This window comes from Falco punctatus (genome assembly GCF_963210335.1).
Source record: "Falco punctatus genome assembly, chromosome: 9".
NCBI lineage: Eukaryota > Metazoa > Chordata > Aves > Falconiformes > Falconidae > Falco > Falco punctatus.
This window is the reverse complement of record NC_137589.1, coordinates 4,552,980-4,574,395: the sequence shown is the minus strand read 5'-3', so window position 1 is coordinate 4,574,395 and position 21,416 is coordinate 4,552,980. Positions and strand designations below refer to the sequence as shown.

General features: G+C 42.2%; 1 protein-coding gene and 1 long non-coding RNA gene across 4 annotated transcripts; both read right to left on the bottom strand.

Annotated features, from left to right (window-relative positions):
* Window positions 1-1,806: 1,806 nt before the first annotated feature.
* OAT (ornithine aminotransferase) lies at window positions 1,807-16,815 on the bottom strand. Of its 3 annotated transcripts, none has more exons than XM_080403138.1 (11): window positions 16,696-16,800; window positions 14,752-14,808; window positions 13,329-13,555; window positions 12,155-12,379; window positions 11,932-12,027; window positions 9,112-9,239; window positions 7,391-7,513; window positions 5,714-5,842; window positions 4,618-4,731; window positions 3,674-3,818; window positions 1,807-2,710 (listed from the first exon to the last, which is right to left on the bottom strand). In XM_080403138.1, the coding sequence occupies exons 3-11, from the start codon at window positions 13,525-13,527 to the stop codon at window positions 2,550-2,552; spliced, it is 1,320 nt and encodes a 439-aa protein (XP_080259264.1). In that variant the 5' UTR covers window positions 13,528-13,555; window positions 14,752-14,808; window positions 16,696-16,800; the 3' UTR covers window positions 1,807-2,549. The 3 variants fall into 3 exon arrangements, with proteins under 3 accessions (XP_080259264.1, XP_080259263.1, XP_080259265.1); XM_080403137.1 differs by having other exon boundaries at window positions 14,752-14,811; window positions 16,696-16,792; XM_080403139.1 differs by lacking the exon at window positions 14,752-14,808 and having other exon boundaries at window positions 16,696-16,815.
* Window positions 10,699-11,924, bottom strand: LOC308069987. Its single transcript, XR_013930582.1, has 2 exons — window positions 11,314-11,924; window positions 10,699-11,019 (listed from the first exon to the last, which is right to left on the bottom strand). It is a non-coding gene; the product is annotated as an uncharacterized lncRNA (long non-coding RNA).
* Window positions 16,816-21,416: the final 4,601 nt, after the last annotated feature.

The window sequence follows — 21,416 nt, the reverse complement described above, 5'->3', positions numbered from 1 at the left end:
TGCTTGGGCAGGTACTACACACCTGCCTTCCTCACACAGGTAGTTGTGGCTACGGGAACAATGCAGGGTTGAAAGCAAGTCTCAACCTCAAAGAGAACTTTCAGGTTAAAACAGAAAACTCCTCAATTAGTTCGTCATTAAAGAAGAGCAATTTAAGATGACAGTTTTTGACTTGTCTTCAGAAAGGCTACACATACCTTGATCTTCATAAGCTTGCAAAGACATTGGATTCAGGAAGCAATCATAAGATGACTAAAGAGCCCAAAGATCAGGCAGCAATGGTCTGCTGTAGAAAGAAAAATTTCTCAAGTTCTGAGCAATCTTGACCTAGTGAATCCGCAACCAGAAAGTGGGTTGGACAAGAGCAGAGCTCAAATTGATCAACAGAAGCCAGAGAAGTTATTGTCGGTAATAGAGGATGAAAGTTAGTAGACCAGACCACAGAATTTTACACGCATGTAATTCTTGCTTATGACACAAATAAAAAAAAAGGGGGGGGGGGGGGCCAGGGTGAAACAACTTCAAAGCTGTTCTTCAAAACAGTTTGCACAGAAGGGAGTCTCGGAGCACAGGCTGAGATAAAAATATGCTACTGCAGGAAAACCCAAACCACAATACTGGGGCATAAACCACAGTGCAGCACACAAGCCACGTGAACTAGTGTAGCTCTACACAGCACTAGTGAAAGCAGGGCTGGAGCAGTGAATCACAGGAGGAAAACAGTGGGGCCTGTTCTGGAAAACGTTACCTCTCAGGAGAGAATTGGAATTGTAACTAAGGAAGAAGCAGTGGCTGAAACAGGAACAGTAACAAACTTCAGGTATGTAGAAGGCTGTTTCATAGAAGGAAAATAGCCTGTTCCCTGTGGCCTGCCAGACACTATAGATGGGCAACAAGAGAGACTGAGAATATGGTGGGAGACTTGGTAGCAGTAAGGGCAGGGAAGCAAGAAAACAAAAGCCTGGAGTCTCCTGTCCCACAGCCCTATTGAGCACAACCAGCAACACAACTGTAACTGGGGCAGGGGAACGGACCTGACCACGTCCTTCGTCCTTGCCACCCCTATTACTTTACAAAAGTAAACTTTTTGGCTGCTAAGGACTTTTGGGGGTTTAACTTTTTGGTTTATGAAAGGACTCCAGCAAATGCTGTTTATATTATGGTTTCTTTCTTTCAGTTACTTCACTCCCTTCCAATCAAACTACATAAGCGTAGCTTTCAGAAATGCCAGACTCCCTAGGCAACACCTTTCTGCATTTATTTTCTTATTCCTAACAGTCAGTGACACATTACACCTTGCAACAATGAGGCCTTTCCAAACTGAAGTCAGCTGTACTTCATCCACAGCAGACGACTACTCATTTTGTCTCACCCAAAACAAGGCAGGATAAATGGTTCTGTGACCCTAACCAGCAGACTGGTTCATTTCCATAAACTAAGTTGTCTTTAAAATACCAAGGGATTATTTACCACTTCCAATTACAAACATGTGACTGCATTTAACCTCTATGCTTGGCAAAGGGAACATTTCACAGTCACAGTGATTAATCAGGGTTTAGTCTCAGCTAAAACCAGCTAAGAAATATGAAAAAACAACTTAGTACGAGAATAGTGGCCAACTCTGCAACTTCATACAGAATACTAGACTAGCAGCGTCCAAAAGCATGAAAGTACAGAAGCACTCATCCTGTAAAAAAGCAAGTAGAAGCTTTGATATATATTGACAGAAAGACTACAGAGGCTGCACAGAGACAACTGCAAGTTTCTGCAGTGCATGCTCTTTTTGAATACACCGTGTATCTTAGATGGACATTAACTTTTCTTTAATGCAAGGCATGGTTTAGTATAAACATCCTGATTATAGAAAGTTTTATAACAGTAAAAACAGATCTATATGCTCAGATCTATTTTAAAAGATTGCAAAGCCAAACACTGAGACCAGGCTTGAAAACAGCACCTCTTGTCATACAATCAAAATATTGTACATAGAGAACACAGCTCGATGCTTCAAGTTCACCAGCATAACACCCAGTCTGTCAAACATTCAGCGTTAGAATTTTTTTTTCTAGCTACAAATGAGAAACAGAAATTCATCCATAATGACAAGTGCTTCCATCCTACAGACATCTCACCAAGGGGCAAAAATGCCAAATGTGATGTTTTGGAGAGTGATATGAGAGTGCAAGACCACTCTTCGTAAAATATACATGAATTATACTTTAAACTTTGGCCAAGACTTTCAACAATTATATGGATTTCTACAGATACCTCCCTTCAAATGTTCTGACTTCACTGTTCAGTAGGTAAACAACTAGATGAACAGAACCTCACCACTTTATTTCCAAGTATTCCAAGACTGGAAACTCCTGAAAATCATTCTGTATTTTCTTCAGAGCCATTATAATTTAAAGACATAGCTACGTTTTAAGAGTCAAGTCCTCTTAGATAAAATGAATGAGAGATGCTTGCTTCAAGAGCAGGCTGTCATCGCACATATTTCAACACACCACCTTGGGTCAGCCAGCAGATATATTTTAAAAGCCATGTGTTCAGAAAGACAGAATGGTCTTATGAATTATTTCAATGCACTCTCTGATTTCATCCTCTTTAATCACAAGCGGTGGTGCCAGCCGAATGATATCACCATGCGTAGGTTTGGCAAGGAGTCCATTATCACGAAGCCGCAAACACACCTTCCAGGCGTCATAGTCTACAATTAAAGGAAAAGTAAAAGACGACACTTACACTACAGCAGAAAAAGTGGCACAATTGCAGCACGCAGTCTGTGGGGCCAGCCTGTCAACCGTCTGCCATCTGGCAGTGAAAAGCAAAGTGTGTTCAGAAATGAAGTGGTCACTTCCTGAGCATCTCCTCAGAATCTGCAGCAAACATGCAAGACTGATACAAAACTGCAATTTTTCTGAAGGGACCTACAAGTTTGCCTCCATTACACCGAGTTTTGCTCCTTCACGGCTGAGTGCTTGTCTAGATACAGCAATAAATTTAAAACAGGGAACCATGCAAAGGGGAGGTAAGAACATCTGGATAAGGCTTCAGACAAGGTTAGGTTTACGCCCGGATTTCAGTGCATCACGTGCATGTCTTCGGAAATTACACCTCCCTGCAGCACTTTGTCACTCAGCATATTCATGACAGAAGTAATTGTCTGCTCTGGCTTCTAAGCAGTTTTCTAATATAATTCAAGGTGTTAATCCCTAGAAACGTGTTCTCAGTCATTAGCTTTTTCCCTTCCTTTTACCCTCCTGTATTCATTGTTCTCTTCTAACTGTCCTGAAAACAACCAGCTTCAGCCAATCCTTCCATAACCTGACAGAAACTGGTGTTCCAAATGTGGCCAGTTTTCTTCCAATGAGGAGACAAAAGGATATTTGTTGGGAGTTAGGTTCATCATCAGGTTTGAACATTATCAAATCATAAAAAAAATAATAATAATCAAGTCATTTAAAAAAATTGCTCAAACTTGCATAGTAAAAATCCCCTTATTTTTAATAGCACCAGTCACCTGAATAAATTTTCAGTAGGTACTACTACACTACAGCTGAGATCTGAACCCAAACATTATGCCTATAAGCCATCTCCCTACTCCATTAAGAACTTAAAGTTGAAAGTATTTTTTCATGCGGTAATTGTGCAGTTGATTGTATTTCCTTACCTTTGGTTTCCCGAATTACAATTGCATTTAATAGTCCTTTTCCTCTTACAGAAGTTACTATATCAGACGGTGTCTTCATGAGCTCATTTCTTAGTATGTTACCCATTATTTCTGCATTTTTAGCCAAGTCTTCCTCTTCAATTACCTAAAGGGAAGTCAGATCTACAGTCAACTGAAAGTCACCGCATTTGTTTTATGGACAACGCTGGAATGGATGACTAGCGATATTACAATTGCTGAGATACAAAAGCTGTTGCATCCAAAGCGTCACTGCAAAGGCTGCATATCCAAGCAGATTAGTATTAAGCTTTTACTCATTCATGTTTCCAAGAAACAATAACCTCTTTGAATTTTATTCTAAGTTAACTGCTTTTCATTTGCCATTACATACAGGTAAACACTAAACCTCTGAAGCCTCTTAATCTGCCCAGGTCCACGTATGGCTAACGAGGCTTTCTGAGTAACTTGCAATACACGTAGTCAATTATAAAGTCACAGAATAATTAAAGTATGGGCTCTGGACAAGACATTTTACCAACTTCCGTTTGAGCATCAATAGCATATATGTGTTATCAAGCTCACAGAGCAGCAGCCTCTGCAATGTGGTATAGTAAAATGAGCCAATTTAAAAATGTCTTTGTGAAAGTAGTGAAACAATTTTACCAAATTTACCAAGTACCTTGAAACTTGCCCCAGATAAATTTTGCCATTTAAGACATTAAAGGACCATAAGAACACAGAAATTAGGACACTTTTCCAGTAAAGACTTTAGAATTTGCTTTGTGATCTATGCAGACAGTTAACCACTACCAATTTTCCATTCTTACTTAAAGCTGTATTTCTACTTGTAGCATAACAAATAATACCATTTATTTAAGCAAAGATCATGTCAGTGAGACACCCTTTTTTCTTTGGAATGCAAATCTCTATCACAACATACAAACCTCCAGTGCTGCCATGGCAACACGGCAAGCTAATGGATTTCCTCCATAGGTAGATCCATGTTCACCTGGCTTAATGGTCAGCATAACTTCATCATCGCATAGCACTGCTGAGACCTAAAATGGGAAGGTCAGTCAATTCATTTACATATATGTTTAGAATAGTAATCTTAAGTATCTCTGAAGCAAACTTTTCCTCAGGGCAGGATATTTTTCAGCCTGTGGTGGTAAAGCACATTTACATTCCCAGCTTTGTATAGAGGAGAGCGTATCCGACAATCACGTAACGGCTTAATCCCTTAAATACACTTAGCTACAGTGTAACATGTAACATCTAACCACAGTTGAGGGGCATTTCTACAAACTTAATATTATTTCTAGAGTTTAAACTTCAATACTCTGTTTAAGAACTCAGAAGTACCTTCAATCAGCTGAAATAGTTCGAGGCATGTTGTAATTTCCAGCCTAATCAGCCGGAATTTAAGTCACTTCAAGAGGATAAAATCAGTCATGCGGGCATGCCAAACAAGTGAAATAATTCCAGTTGTTCAGAAATAGCTTTATAATATGTTTTTTAAACACATATTAGTTGGGTTTTTTTTCCTTCACAGAATTAATCTAGAAATTAATCACAGCAAGACTGTGACAAACTACTCTCCAGAGAGAGTACAAAGGACTAACCAGTCATTCCAGAATGAAAAGCTGACCACTGGACACTTATTTTCCTAACAGGGTAATATCAAACTGAAGAAAACAGAGATATACCAAATTTATTCAATTAATTGACAAGGGTCAAAATACCCCAAAATCACCAGCCTAAGAAGGTGGCATCTAATAACTTGTCACTCTAACAAGTCAAGTATCAATCTAGAAGGATCAGGACACTATACAGCCATTTCAGCTACAAAGGTATTATTATGTATTCCATTATTTTCTTACGTATCTCTCACAGGTTGGACTACCTGGGTCATAGATCATAGTTAACCTTGTAAACACCAATTTCCAAGCACAAAAAACATCAGATTTATTGTTCTAACTAGTAGATTTTCAGTGTTGTACTTAAGAAACATTATTCCACAAACAGGTATTTGTTACTCACAGGATACAAGCCACCAGAAAGGGCCTTTCCAAGAAGAATTATATCAGGTCTCACATTTTCATGGTCAACAGCTAGCATCTTCCCTGTTCTGGCTAAACCAGTCTGTATTTCATCAGCAATAAATAGAACCTTTACAGAGACAAAAAGGAGAAAAACCCACACTTAAGAGAATGACTTTCACTCGCATTCCTAATTCAATGCAAACAACACAGCATAATTGCACATAGTAAGAGAAAGACCTTCCAGCTGCATTACACTAATTACATGAAGGTACTTCCTTTACCTCCTCTAAACCTCCCGGAAACTTACACATTCCACAAAATGTGAAACCTCTAACAAATGAACAAGCTGTCCCCTCTCTCCGACATCTTTAGCATATTCTTTTCAATGTAAGGCATAGTCCACATAGGGCTGGGCACTGTCCAACCAAGATCTATTTGCAGTGTAACAATGAGTGGGATTACCAATAAGTTAGGATTTCTTTGCTCCCAATGCATCGTTCATATATTGACCTTTGGAAGCTTCTGAAAAACGCCATGTTAGACATCAGACAAGAAGACTTGCAGAGTTGCTAAGTATCTAAATAACTGAGAACCTAAATCCAAGTTTTGGATCTTGTTTTCCTAAGCTGCACTATTGTCACACGCTACTATTTGTAAAGTAGCTCTTATTTTTTCTGAGCCAAGTATCACAGCAATAACAAAGACAACTTTAGTAATACTATGTCGATACCTTCCTCAGAAGGTATAGAAGGAAGTAGGGGTAGCACTTGCAAATGAAGAATCAGAGTTCTGTTGGAAGAGATACCGCTGATTTTTAAATCAGACTGGCAACACCAAGGGAAGAAAGAGAAGTAAATCAACAGATCTCTTTTGTTTTCCTTACACTTACAAAGGATATGGCCTAGGCCTGTGGGAGAGGGCAGCTTGCGCGTGAGAAGTAGTAGTACCCAAAGACAACGGACAGACATGGAAATATATACAAACACATCTTCCCACCCTTCCAGAGACACTGGAATGCAAGTCTAATCCAGTGTGTCTTCACCAGCAGAAAACAGAGATTATGGATCTAGCACTATTATTAAAACTAAACATTTCTTAGTAGAATTCACACAGGGTATAATACTTAGGAGTCAGGAAGATGGTATGGAAGAGAATCTGAGAAAATGCTGAACAAAGGAACAAAACTATAAGACCTCTGCTCTTCAGAGGTCTTAAAAGAACATCCATAAGCATATGATCATTTTCTTCGGTGTTTCGTTGTGACCCATTACTGTTACTAACTCTTGGTAGCGCTTACGCACCCCAGCAAGAGGCCCCTTGATGGCCATAGTAGAACCACTGCAGTAATTGGCTTCTGGTCCAAAAAACTTACAATGTGAAAAAAGAAATTAAAAGTTAAATTTACTTAAAATAATCCATTTTCAAGAACATTCAGCAGAAAATTAAATCAGTGACAGGAATATGAAACAGTGAAAAGTGTGCACTAAGAAATGCTTCCTGGTAAGCTATTGCCAGGAAATACAAAAAGTATCCCTACCCTACTCCACTGAAAGAAAAGGAAATTATTAAAGAGTATATGAAGTCCTGTACCTTGCATACAAGAATGACCTTACAAGATACATCAGTAAACACAGTGTGTAATGTTTAAGCCACCTTGTTACAGCGAATTCCTTACATTGTGTTTTGTGCAGAGGTCCCGCACTCCTGTGAGATAACCTTTGTCAGGAACAACCACGCCTGCTTCACCTTGAATGGGTTCAACCATGAAAGCTGCTACATTGGGATCTTGAAGGGCCCGCTGCAAAAATGGACATACGGATAGGAAAGACAAAAAGAAAAACCTTTTCCTCAGGTCAAATTCAGAAAATACGGCAATGAATACATATAGCAGAACCCAGCTCTGACCCTGGTAAATGATGATAACAGTATTCATGTCAGGCAGTTATCCCCGTGTGCCACTTCAGTTCCAACACAGAAGCCTGTGTCGCCATTTGCCTCAAAATATCAGCTGGTGCGCTCGCTTAGGAAGTTGCAAACCTTAAAAATTGCAAACCCAGACAAATAGATTATCGGATCAGTTCATAAGTTATCTCAGAAATACACTCAGTTTTGCATTACCCCATACCAGACCAACAATTGCTCAACGCTCCCCTCAAACAAAAAAGAATGGAGCCTCTCCAGGACAATTTTGTCATCTTAAAGCAAAGTCCATATTCTTGCACCATCAAGTTCTAAAAGGTTTAGAAGTCCACGAGACTCAAGATATAATGATTCCCAGCACAAATTTATTACAGCTTTTCTCAGTATTGCCCCGTAAACACAAAAAATTCAGTTATCACTCTGATGGACGTGGAGCTAAGTTTCGGGTCTCCTGAGCACATTCAAAGCCTCAATAAAAGCTGGCAGAAAGCCACCAAATACTTAGAGGGCTTTCACAACAGGCAGCCTTATGTAGGTTCAAATCCGAGTAAGCTTTTCCACACCGCAACTATAATACACTGTAAGACCTTTGTTTCCCTTAACCGAACTCCGAGGAGGCAAGCATCTCCATCCTATAAACCCTCCAGTCTCCACAGCTGACTCACTTGTACTAAGCAGACCCAACAGGCACAGAGGACTAACCAACTTGTCACTCATGGAGATGACATACCCAGATGATGGAAATGTGGCAGTGCCAATGTCCCTCGTGCTGCAGGACCACCTGTGTTTGGCAGAATCCTCTTGCCTCCCGGGTCCCAAGCCCAGCATCCTATGGCTGCCATCAGGCACCGCTGACCCTTTAATAACTAGGCCCACATTATGAGGGTGGGAAATTTTAGACTAAGCAAGGTCAACCCTCCCCAACAGTTTGACAGGACGCATCTCAGAAAACCCAGGGAAATGCAGAATCATTAGCGTTTCAATGGTGTAAGTGAAAGGCCAGCCTAGCATGGTTTTAAGGATGCTGTGAAACTGGAAAGACTTGTTTGCAGCTACAGCAAATTCTAGTCATCTGGTCGTTGAAGAATGCACAACATTTCTAAGAAAATTAGGTAAAGATATTAGTTTCAGAATTCAAGTCCTGACTTTGGAATGTATGCTACTGATCCAAATTCCCTTGCAGTTTACCTGCTGTTCTTCATTTGTACCTTGGACATCTTATGATGTGGGAAATTAAACAGACCATGTGGGTTTCCTTTTACACCCTAAAGCAAAACTAAAAATCAAAACCAAAGCAGAATTTACACACGTTTCCTATATGTAATTATAATATATATATTTCTTACGTATGTCTAGATACATATATCTTAATGTCAAAGCACACGTTTCAAAGGATAAAGTTCTGATTTTCCTGCCTCGCTACTTACGACACACTGTAAGATGCTTTTGTACAAGAGAACAAAAATTGACAAGTACCTCAAGAGCTGGTAGGTCATTGTATGGGATCACTTCGAAACCTGGCATAAAGGGCCCAAATCCATCGTAGCTGGATGGATCCGTAGAACTAGAGATAGCAGACATTGTTCTGCCCCAGAAGTTGCCAGCTAAAAATAAAATCAATAACAAAAAAAAGATTGTTACAAAACTCACTAAAATCCAGAACAGTTTATATTTTCCATTTGGTAGTGCATTTTAGGCATTGTCTAACATTAGCATATTAGCATTCTTCTGCTAATTGTTAGCATTTTACCTTGATGCTATAAATACACCGTGTTGCTATATCAAAAACAAAAGAAAATTATGGTATTAGACCTGACAAGTATACAAAGTAATTTCCATGAGCTTTATTAGTAATCTGAAAAACTGAAAATTACTCAGTAATATAACATCTGTTTAAGGAAGATATACAGCTTTTAAGTAAATATTACTCATTAAATTCAGAAAAAAAAAAGTTAGCATCACATAGAATTTAGATCCTAAACATAAAATGGCCATTAAGCCTAAATCAAAAAATATATTTCTGTGCATTTCAAAGTTCCAGAAGGATCCATTTAAATTTGTAAAAATATTGTGACATCGCACTATTTCATATAGAAACAGCGGTTAAAATGCCTAGAGAATCAATTATCACCAAGACTATGATATATTCATTTTAATATTTCAGTTAAATCAACATACTCTCAGCTAATCAATAAGGTGCTTAATAAGACTAAGGAAGATTAAGGGTTCAACTCCTTCACAACATTACAAGCCTTTTCTTCCCCCCCTACCCCAATTTCTTTGGGTAAGTGTGATCCTAGGGGCAGAGGGTGTTCTCAATCTGCAGGAAATCCTGAACTCAATTATGACCGACGCAGCCAGCTCCAGGCATCCCTTCTTCCTGGTCACCAAATGCAAACAGCACGACACTGTACACCACAGCAATGTCTCCCAGCAGGATAATCCCTGGCCATGCTTTGCTGAGTCACCTGCTTGACACCTCAAGGTTACACTCATGCAACCCTCTGTATGCTGGAACAAAGCCCTGCAGACTGAATGACAAGAAGCAGGCTGTCTCCACCGCACCGCTCCGATCCGTACTGGCTCACTATCAAGCACAGAATCTACATCACGTTCTCCAGTGATGATATTTAAAGCCATCTTTTGTTCTGATGCTAGCTACCCAAGAGAGCTTTTTTACCTGCCAGAATGCTGGTTTCTGACAAGAGAAGGATTACTATGTTTTCCAGCTACTTGGCACATAATTATAAATTGTGGTTAGGGGGATGGGAGCATATCCAGTTTATCAAGTTGAGAAAGCACTTGCTGAAAGTTAATTGTCTGAAGAGCAAAATAAAATATATACGGAAAAGGAGGGAGAAATATTTGTTCAAAGAATTCCCAGAAGAAATAAAAAAATATAAAAATCTAATTTATGTGATCCCAGAAGCCATAATGCAATATTCAACTATGAATTGTAATTTTTAAATGCTGCCTAATGACAATTTACAGTTCAGCTACTATGTGTACCAAAAGTCAAAAACAGTATTTAAAGCTGTGGCAATTACAAAAAAAAAAGAGCAGTCAATATTTAAATGGTAAGCTTTATTCTGGAAGGTTTTATATTTATTTTTATAAGCCAAGTACAATAGTCTCTTCAGAGGCGGGTAACCTCTCGGTGTTACAGAGCCGATCAGAGCAGGCAGATAAAGGGAGGAAGTATATCACATATATAATCAGGACTTTCCAGGGCCCCACGTTTACTTCAGCAGTATTGCTTTTACTTTCATTATATGATCAAGACTACAGTATGGCTTTTCTGGGCTACCTATAACTGGTAAGGAAAGCTTAAGAGGGAAGTTGGCTTAACCCAATTGATGAATATATGACACAGGCGGCAGCAATCTGAGGAATGAAAGCACGACAAAGGTATATAAAAATCAACTAATTAGAAATCAAAGATATTACACTTTAATGCCATGAAGCAGTTAAAAGAGGATGGAGGACTGAACGCACTTCCCATGTGACTTCAGGCAGCCACTCATCGATTTTTCACAACCAAAAAAGTTTAGTACAAATAAGGTCCACTTCATATATTCAACCACTGTTTATAAAGCTTGATAATACACCTCATTAACTATGTTTTCATTCCCAAATTTAAGTTCATCATTGCATTTCCCTTACAAACCCAGACATTACCAGCAGCTGCTGACAAAGCACAACTACCCTCGTTGCCTCATATCCTCATATGCCAAAAACAGATGCATACATCTCCACATGCGAGAGGATCTGAAACTGATTTGTCATAGGAATTATATTCTTATCTCTTGCTTTTACAGTCACATCTGTTAAAAATCACAGATGTCTTTTAAGGGACATTATATTTATATATCATTTTTATATTATGTTGTTTATAATTAATTGTAACTATTTAAGCTTAAAATCAAATACCCAGAAGCATACACAGAGTATTTTGTCAACAGAATATATTTAAGACTGAAGTTCACAATTTAGAAGGAGGCACTTAGAGAACCTTAAGGTCCTGCAAAGCCTGTTGTAGCCACAACAGCAGTTGTTTCACCAGAATCACCAACTGCAGATACATGAGTACAAAATAACCCATTAACAGGTTGAGATCTTAGCTTACATTATTAAAATGTCAAACGGACATATTTCAACAGACTTGTTTTAGTGAAAAAAAGAAACATTAAGAGTACTGCAAAGTAATCACTAGAGCTACGACAGAAAAGAGTGCTACATCCAACATCTAGAGCTTTCTTCTTCAATACCTCAACTCATAACATGCACTTTACATACCTGCAAAAAGGATTTTTGCTTTGTATTTTGGAATTCCTTTCACAGTGTATGCCCACTTCCGAGCCAATTTACAGGCAGTTTCTCCAGCTTCCACCCCTAAAACATACAGCAGTACTGTTATCACACTTGTACATGACACAGGACATTGATGCAGTACTAAATGTTACAGAATCATTCAATCTCACAGATAAGACATAAAATGGAAATACAATTATTTTTTTACCTGTGTTCATTGGAAGAACTTTGTTATAATTGAACATTTTGGTGACAAGCTCCTCATATTCACCAAGTACATCATTGTAGAATGCTCTGGATGTAAGTGTCAGTTTTTCAGACTGAGCTTTCAGAGCATTCACAATCTTTGGGTGACAGTGGCCTTGATTAACAGCGCTGTAAGCACTCAGGAAGTCAAAATACTTCCTACCTTCAACATCCCACACATAAACGCCTAGGAGAAGAAAGGTATGATCAATAACAAAATAAAAGACAATATTAAATGGTATAAGCTAAGAGCTACAGCACAATCTGGTCAAATACATTATCTTTGTTCTTCCTTAGTGCATATCTGAAAGGCCCTCTAACTAGAAAATAATCAGTTGACAAGGAGAGCGTGACCAACAACCTAGTACAGTACAAATAAATGCCCAATGAGGAATCAAGAAAAGAAGCACTTCCCATATAAAGCTTCCATTCCACTAAGTTAATAAGTAATATCAGAATATTACTTCCCTTCCAAGAGCTTGTTTTGGGTCCTAAGAAGTAGAGAGAGAAGAGTACTTTTGTAAGAGAATTAATAAGAATTGGAGGTCTAAGAAGAACAAAACCAACAGAACCTAAATAAGTCTCAAAACTCTTTTAAAAGCGTGACAGCTCTGAGCTGTCAAAATGTGTACCGATAAAGAAAAACTACTGGATCACTACGCTGATAGCATTTCAATATAAGCTCATAGAATTTAACTTGCAGAGCACAAAAGCCTCAAGCGTAACTAAAGACTAAAGTTAAATTAAGCAATAATACAGGAACAGTACACAAGGACTTGAACAGGGTTACAATGTACCTCGTCATGTTCACATTGACATTAAATCTCTCCACACAAGGTAAAAGAAGAAACAAAGTTGCTTGAAACTTTCTTGCTGAGTTACTCTGAATTACAAAGACTATTAGAACTTAAACCTCTACTTAGATAAGTCATTTCAAAGAGACTAAAATTTTATCAGGCAGCCTTATGCATGATGATCAAATTCTCTAATCAGCAATTATCTGTCTGTATTTCATCAATTATCTCAATCTCACCCCACTCGGCAAAAAAGCCCCAAAGGTTCAGAAACTAATTAGATCCAAACTATGCCATGATCCCATCTCATCTACATCACCCAGGGAAGCCCAAATAAAATACCTTTTCCTTTTTCCAAAGCAACAGGTAGTGGGTGGTAATTGTGGGCACCATACTTAGCCTCACGTTCATATATGAGATCAGAGGAGGGAGGTCCTTGAATGGTTTTTTTAGTAGCAACAGAGGTGGCAGAACTCAGCGAAGCATGAACACCTCGACAGAGAACAGCAATGCTCTGAGAGCGAGTGAGCTTGGAAAACATTATTGACTTCAGGTATGCCGTTACAGACCTGGGAGGGGAAAAAAAAAGTTAATAATTAACACTAAGGATACTTCAGAAAAGTACGATGCCATTGAAGCGTTTTTACTGCAAGGATGGCAGGTTTCTCAACTCTTTTGCAATTCAATCAAGAAAGCTTATATGAAATATACAAATGAATGCAGTACTAACTTCAAGTAAGTATTTTTTTCCTGTTTTAACATACACTCACAGTAACAGAAAGAAAACTAAAATACATGACTCACCAAATCTATGAACAAGTCACATAATTCTAGTCACAATTTAAGGCACAGTAAGAAAGGAACAGTTATAGGAAAGATTATAAATATAAACTACAATAAGAAAGTTTATAAAACTTCTTGTGCTACTGAAATGCCTTTTGCCTCAAAAAATTTTCCATAAAACAAACCTTGTTGAGAAATCAAAAAGTAAATAATATAGTACTGGAAACAAGTACCTGACCCAGAGAATGGTTAGCTGATAATATTTCTCAGATTTGATAAAGGACTGATTAGTTTAAACTGAGGTTTAACTGCTTTAAGAAGCAAAATCTGTGACTTTTATATAAATTGCATTCTTGATTTTAAAATGTTGCCACCTACACATAAAGCACTCACTGTTAGTAGCATTTGAAGACTATCAAATAAGGTCTAAAATAGATGGGAAATAAAAGTGTGTCAGACATTAACAATCATTATAACACCCTGTATTTTCTTAGTAAAACTCAGCGATTTCCCCTGAATGCATAACATTTTACTGTTAACATTTAAAGATAATCTGAGGGTACAACTTCACAAGACAAATGCACTCGCATTTCCTCCATGTGCCTTCACCTCAGCCAACATGAAGGTACATCCCAGTGAAGGGAAACCGAGCTGGCATTTTAAAAGCTGTGCAAGCAAGCCCTCCCCACAGCACCACATAGTGGGAACAGCTGAGAGCCTCCAAGAAAACAACGATCACTTTAGCAAGGCCGATAGTTCTCAAAGCTCAGTTTCCAGTCTTGCTGAACATCACACTGATAAACTGGAAAAAGGTATTGGCCCAAGAGGAAGATTGCAGATTACAGTGACAAGTGCTCCAGTTATCAAACACAGCCTCCTTTGTAACATGCTCCATAATAAACTGAAGAGCTAAGTAGCCCTGACACTGCTGCACTACCTAACAACAAAAGTACAGTGTAAAACTTAACCAAAATATACTTACTAAGTATGAACAGGAGAATGCAGGGATGGTTTACCACAAGGGCGTTGGTATATCAGGCTGCTTGAACAGAGACAGAAATATTAAGTCACAGATTTATTCTGAATTTATTTTGGAAAAGGTCAGCACACTGGATGTGCCACCTTAAACAGAGAGGCATTTCTTTCAGCGGACTCCTAAAATATTACATTGCTGCTCCTCACTTCTAAGCAAAGCCAGAAGACTATTTTCTATATCTACCAAAATCCAAGTCTTTCGGAAGAGTCAATAGTCTCCATCCCACCAAGAGATAAACAGGAGCTTCACAGCTCTGGGCATTTTACCAGTTACCATCAACATCATTAAATATTAGCCAGTGTGTTAATACTTTTCAAGACAGTTATTCAAAGATTTTGCAGATAAGAAAACCAAATACTTCTCTGTGGAAAAAAAAAGTTTTGGCAGAAACTCAGCTCAGCTCTGCCACTCAAAATTACAGCTTGCTTAACTTCTAAAATTTAATTGGTCTGTGACATCCTGGCCCCTGGCACACCTTCATGGCAGAGCAGCTAATTCCATCACAAGCATCAACATTTTGGAGATTTTCCAGGTATTCCTGAAGTGAAAGCTGTAAAGAAATGAAACTTTCATCTGCTCCGTATCAAAGAGCTACCTTTTCATATGAAGAATTGATGACCACCACTTTGAGGCTCTTTTACTTCTTTCAGGTTGGAAAACATTAATTAGAAATATTTAAAAGGGCTTTCCCCTCCACGAGGAGAAATGCCCTGCAAACTATGCTAGTGAGGCCACATCATTTTAGCCAAGGTGTGGGAGATTACATGGTGTGGGGCTGAGTGAAGCTGAAAATTATGGATGCATCTCGAGTTAAGAGGAGAAAAATTTGGTTTTGATGGATCAGCAAGACAAGATGAAACTTCAAGAAAGAGGAGAAGCAAAATAGGGGGGGGGGGACACACAACGATGACAGACGGGCCGAGATGACAGGGACCCAACAAACCCATACTCCCAAACTTATTACCAACTGTGAAGACATGAGAAATATGATCATGCCCTGTAGCACGCAGCACCGAAATCAGGAGCCAGGCATTTCACCAAGTGGAAAAGGTCTTGCATCAGAACAGAAGAGTTACTCAAAGCACAGCTGTAAAACATACTTGGACAACTCTGCTCAGCTGTTGAGCAAGAATATCCAGCCAAGAGCACTGCGTCTGCAGGCCTCCCGAGTAAACTGAACGGTTCTGTGTACCCAATCCGTGACATACACGGAAACACCCCCCAAGATAAACGGCCGATTTTATAAAATACACAAAAAGTACTCTGATTCATGCTGATACAGCACAGAAGAATCGATGCCACCTGCGGCCTTTACCAACTGAATCCAAAGGGGGTGAACGTTCAAGGGGACAAGCTGTAGCAGGAGGGGTATCAGCCTGGCCACCCAAACCACCTTTGCAGAGCAGCGCCACATCAGACCCAGCTCAGGACCCAGGCCGGCAGACATGAAAGAGCGAGAAACCCTGCGGTTCCCGGGATGAAACACCCCGGTGAAACACCGGGAGCCTCTGGCCAGGCCCCGGCCAAGGCCCCCGCGAAGGCGAAGGTGGCATCATGGCCGGCAGCGGGGCTGCCAGCGGCGCGGGGCGCACGGGGACCCTGCGGCGGCGCAGCCCGAGCCCGGGGCCAGGCTGGCACCCCCGCTCCCCGCGCAGAGGGCGGCTCGGCCCCGGCTCCCGGGGCTCCGGCCTCTCAGCGGCCCGTCGCTGCCGCGCCCCTGGAGGCAGCCGCCACGGGGCAGCTCGGCCCCTCCCGTTGTCCTGGCGACGGGGCCTGCCGCGGCCTCGCCCCGCACAGCCCCTACCCGCCGCGGGCCGGCACCCGGAGCAAGGCGACCCCGCGGGAGGCAGGAACGGGCCCCGCGGGCCGGGCCCCCCCGCCGCACTGTACCTGCCGGCCGCCGCCGCTGCTGCTGCTTCTCAGCCCGGAGCCCGCGGCGAAGAGGCGGAGGCGGCCCGCGGCGACTGTCACCGCTCCTCGCCCCGCGGCACGCCCCGCCCCTGCCCGCTGACGGCCCGCCGCCGCCGATTGGCTACCGCCGCCGATTGGCCGCCTCCACCCCCGCGCTCTCACTCAGGCCCTCCCGCCCACGGCCGCCTCCCATTGGTAGAGCTCCGCGAGTACACCCCGAGCTCAGCCAATCAGCATGGGACGGCGGCACTCCCGCGCGCCGAGGTCCCGCCCAGGCGGTCGGTGGCTCTCCTTCCCTCGGGGTGGCCGGTTCGCTCCCGCACGCCGGCCGGCCCCTGCCCTGGGCCCGTGGGGGCGCTGGCCGCTGCCGGGCTCCGCTGGCCTCTGCCGGGCCGGGCTCTGGGGGCAGGTTTTGCAGCCATAGAAATCTTCTCCCCGCTCGGCGGGCTGAAGCCTCCGGCTCTGCGGACCGAGCCGAGCGCCCTCCCGCCGGGTGTCAGCACCCAGCCGGCTCCTCCGTAGTGCCACGGACCCTTGGCCGCGCTTGCCCCCCATCTGGGAAGTTGCTCTAGAAAAAAAAAAACAATAATAATAGAGAGGGACTGGGAAGACATTCCTGGAAATGGGCAGTGTGGGGGATGATTGTGGTAACGCTCTCAGCTGGCCTGTGGCCTCCCTGCGCGGGCAGTGGTGTCTGCAGGTCATTGCTTCCCGAAGCGCCACTGTGAGGATGATAGTTGAAGCCAGTCCTGTCCTTCCTTTCTCTTCACAAAAGCTGTGCGTGAGCTTTTCCCTGATCTTTTTACGCTTTATATGTGGCTCACAAAAAATAATTTAAAACAATAGCCAGAGATTCACTAAGTTTGCTAACAAATTCCTCACAGAGCTCCTGCACCCAGTTTTCTGCCTACGCGTCAAACGCACCAGCTCTCCCCAAGCCCGCCATGGTTCTTCTGGCGCTGGCCATTGCTGGGAATGGGTGCTCCGCCGGTGGCGTGGCGTTGATGGAGCCCCAGTCTTCGCTCCCTGCTGCCTTGGGAAGGAGGGAGGCATGTGGGGAGTGGGGTCCGCTGCGGGAGGGCCCGGCTCGCTCTTCCAGGGAGCTCGCAGCAGGTGAGCAGGGGCAGGCTGTAACTAGCCAGCAGAACCCTGACCTTTCCCCAGGCTGAATTGCACTCAGAGAGTGTTTTGTAACCAGAAAATCTGGACATTTACACGGAACCATGAGCTGTGTTTGATAAATATGTGCTGGTTTTAATCCGAAAGAAAAACACTGAGAATATTTCACTTTTTATCCTACTCACCTCACTGAGGGGTAGAGAAAACAAAAAACCTCGGTCTTAGTAGTGCCTCAGTCTTCTGAGTGCCTCTTGCTTTTGGTTCATAACTTGTCCTGACAAGTCTATCAGTGCTGGAAAACAGTTGTTTTTTCCACAAAGAAAACATGGTATCCTAGGTTGACATACAGATAATTTGCATATCTTCCCCACACAAAAGCAACCCCGCATTTGAAAATATTCCTGAATCTTGTCATATCTTCTAACCGAATTGCTCAGACCTTGGATGTCAGGGAGCAGCATTGCTTATGTGTTTGGAGAACACCCTCAGGGAAAATTTTCCCAGTGTGCTGTCAGCTTGATGCAGTGAGGGTTGGGAGTAGAACAGACAACACTGTGCTCTTTATAAATACACATACAGTTAGGCTCAATTTGCTAATGTATTTGTGTCTCTTACTAGCCTAATTCTGCCAACACACAGTGCCCTACATCTGCTGCCAAAGTTGAATGCGTAAAGCACCAAAAGGTTGTGCCTTAGGTGCTAAATTGCAAAACACATTTCACAGTCATGTCTGTTGAGCGAATACATGGTTGTACTGTGCCAAGTTTCTTAAGTCCATAAGCAGTTATTGTGTATGAGATATTGAAACCCCTTGTATTCTTGTTAAGGCTATGTTGTTTTGTGAAACACCTATAAATTTAAGGCTGAAAATAAGCAATGACCCACCTGTTTTCAGTATTATACTTGGTTCCAGCTCATCTCTGGTGTAAGAAAAAAATGCATTATTTTGTTTGTCATATACTCACTTTTCTTAAATAGTCTGATTGGACATAGGCCAGGATTTGCCATCTGAGGGATCAATGTGAGTTTTCTGGGTAAGAAATGCTGTTTCAAGTCACCTGTTTTTTTTAACTTTGGTATTTCATTAACAAGGTAGATAGCTTATCAGTTTGCTGAACTCATGCTAATGATGCATTCTACCTATTTAGCCACAAAAAAAAAAAAAAGATACTGGGAGCTACTTTCTTTTCATCTTTCATAGACTCAACTCAAGAACAGCCTTTTACCTACCTTTAAATTCTGTTTTTCTCAAGGACACTTCCAATTGTTTTAGATTCATCCAGCCATGCCTTTTTCAGAGGAAGCAGAAAAATGTAGAAAGGACAGACCTTGTCCAAAGGATTATACAGCACATATCATGTAAGGAAAATACACATCTGAAAAATTAAAGAATGCAAACTAAAGGCAACCAAGATCAATTGCTGAAGTGCTGAATCTTGGGTTCAGGCTCTCCCACATGGAGCTAAAGGCATACTGCCCTGGGAGATGATTTCAGAAGCCAGAAATCCAGCCTTACTCCCAGGAAAACAGCAGTTGTGTACCCAAGTAAATGCTGCAGATTCGTGTTTGAAATGCAGAGTTTCAAGCACTAACAAACAAACAACTAACCCTCAAGCAAGAAAGGGCTTGCTTTCTTTTGGAATCTGCAGGGCTTGAAAGAAGGAAAAATATTTATATGCTCAAATAAAGAAATCATATGGAATGTATAGACACTACATGTAAATGCATTTTCAAAAGTTTGTATGGACTGTTTATGAGATTTAAAAATTAGAAGTATGAAATAACAAGGCCAAGTGCAAGGTCCCGCATGTGGGTCAGGACAATCCCAAGCACAAATAATAGGCTGGGCAGAGAATGGATTGAGAGCGGCCCCGAGGAGAAGGACTTAGAGCTGCTGGTGGACAAGAAGCCCAACAAGACCCGGCAATGTGCGCTCGCAGCCCAGAGAGCCCCCCGTGCCCTGGGATGCATCCCCAGCAGCGTGGGTGGCCAGCAGGGCGGGGGAGGGGATTCTGCCCCTCTGCTCCGCTCCCGTGAGACCCCCCTGCAGCGCTGCGACCAGCTCTGGGGCCCCCAGCACGAGAAGGACACGGACCTGTTGGGGCGAGCCCAGAGGAGGCCACGGAGGTGGTCAGGGGGCTGGAGCCCCTCTGCTACGGAGCCGGGCTGGGAGAGCTGGGGCTGCTCAGCCTGGGGAGGAGAAGGCTCCGGGGAGACCTTAGAGCAGCTCCCAGCACCTACAGGGGCTGGCAAGAAGCTGGAGAGGGGCTTTGTACGTGGGCACGTGGTGACAGGCCAAGGGGGAATGGCCTTAAGCTGGGAGAGGGGAGATGTAGATGAGCTGTGAGGCAGAAATTGTTCCCCGTGAGGGCGGCGAGGCACTGGCCCAGGCTGCCCAGAGCAGCTGTGGGTGCCCCATCCCTGGCAGTGCTCAAGGCCAGGCTGGATGGGGCTGGGGGCAGCCTGGGATGGGGGGAGGGGGCCCTGCCCGGGGCACGAGGTGGGACTGGGTGGGCTTTGAGGTCCCTTCCAACCCAAACTACTCTGTGATTCTATGATTCTAACTCCCAGCTGGTGTCTAGTAATTCAACACTCGACAGAGTGACTTCAAAACACTACTTAACGTAAACTTGATCAGTTTTATATAGGATCATTGTAGTCCTGTTGTGACCCACTTTCTTTCCTCCTTTGTTTTTGGCATTTATAATCAAGACATAGAAAATATCCATTTTTCTTCTTCATATGCTACAAGTTGGAATTTTAAGTTGTTCACATTGTGCACAGTACCACCTATTACCATAGATCTTGAGGCAGATGCTCTCAACTATAGTATTTCCTGTGATTTAAAAAAGGACAGCAGATGCTTAATGTGTACTATTTAGTTACCTGTAGATACCCAAAAGACTCCACATGACAGCAACCAAAATACAAAAAACAGAAAATATGAAATGTTCACATTTTACAGTAATTTGCCTGCAGAAAAGAAGAAAATCTTGACCTACTTGAGGAAAGAGGGTTATTATATTCATTCTGCTTATCCATAAAATACAATCTGACATGTGAGTAAACCAGAAAGTTATAAGAAGAACAAGTTAAGTCATGCCTGTTGTTAGGAGTAATTCTGCAGCTCTGTCTCTGGCAGAAATGCTCATTGAAGTCGTTGGGAATTAGGCATGTGAAGAGACGGAGGAACTGCATCCCAGTTATTGTGGTTATTTAGAGGTAGGGCCAATACAAGGGAATTATTACAGCCTTGGCCTCCTAAGTCAGTTTGGCTGCACAAGCTCAGTGTGCACCAGGGATTAACATGCTGCTCGTGGGAGCTGCTGAAGGCACGAGTGCAGTGGCAAGGTTGCAGGGCCCTTTCTTGAGTTCAACACTGTCTTAGGTCTGCTGCAGTATGTCCCCAAAGTGCCTCAATAGCTGATGTTTAGGTACACGCACCAGTGTTCATTTCTTTAATGGCATGGTAGTTTCATGTAGCTCAGAGGAAGAGTTCCTCACTTCGGAGTGAGACTCAGACCAGTCAGCAGGTTGGATATGAAGTTTATCCAAGTCATGAGGCTCAAGGTGCAAGTTCA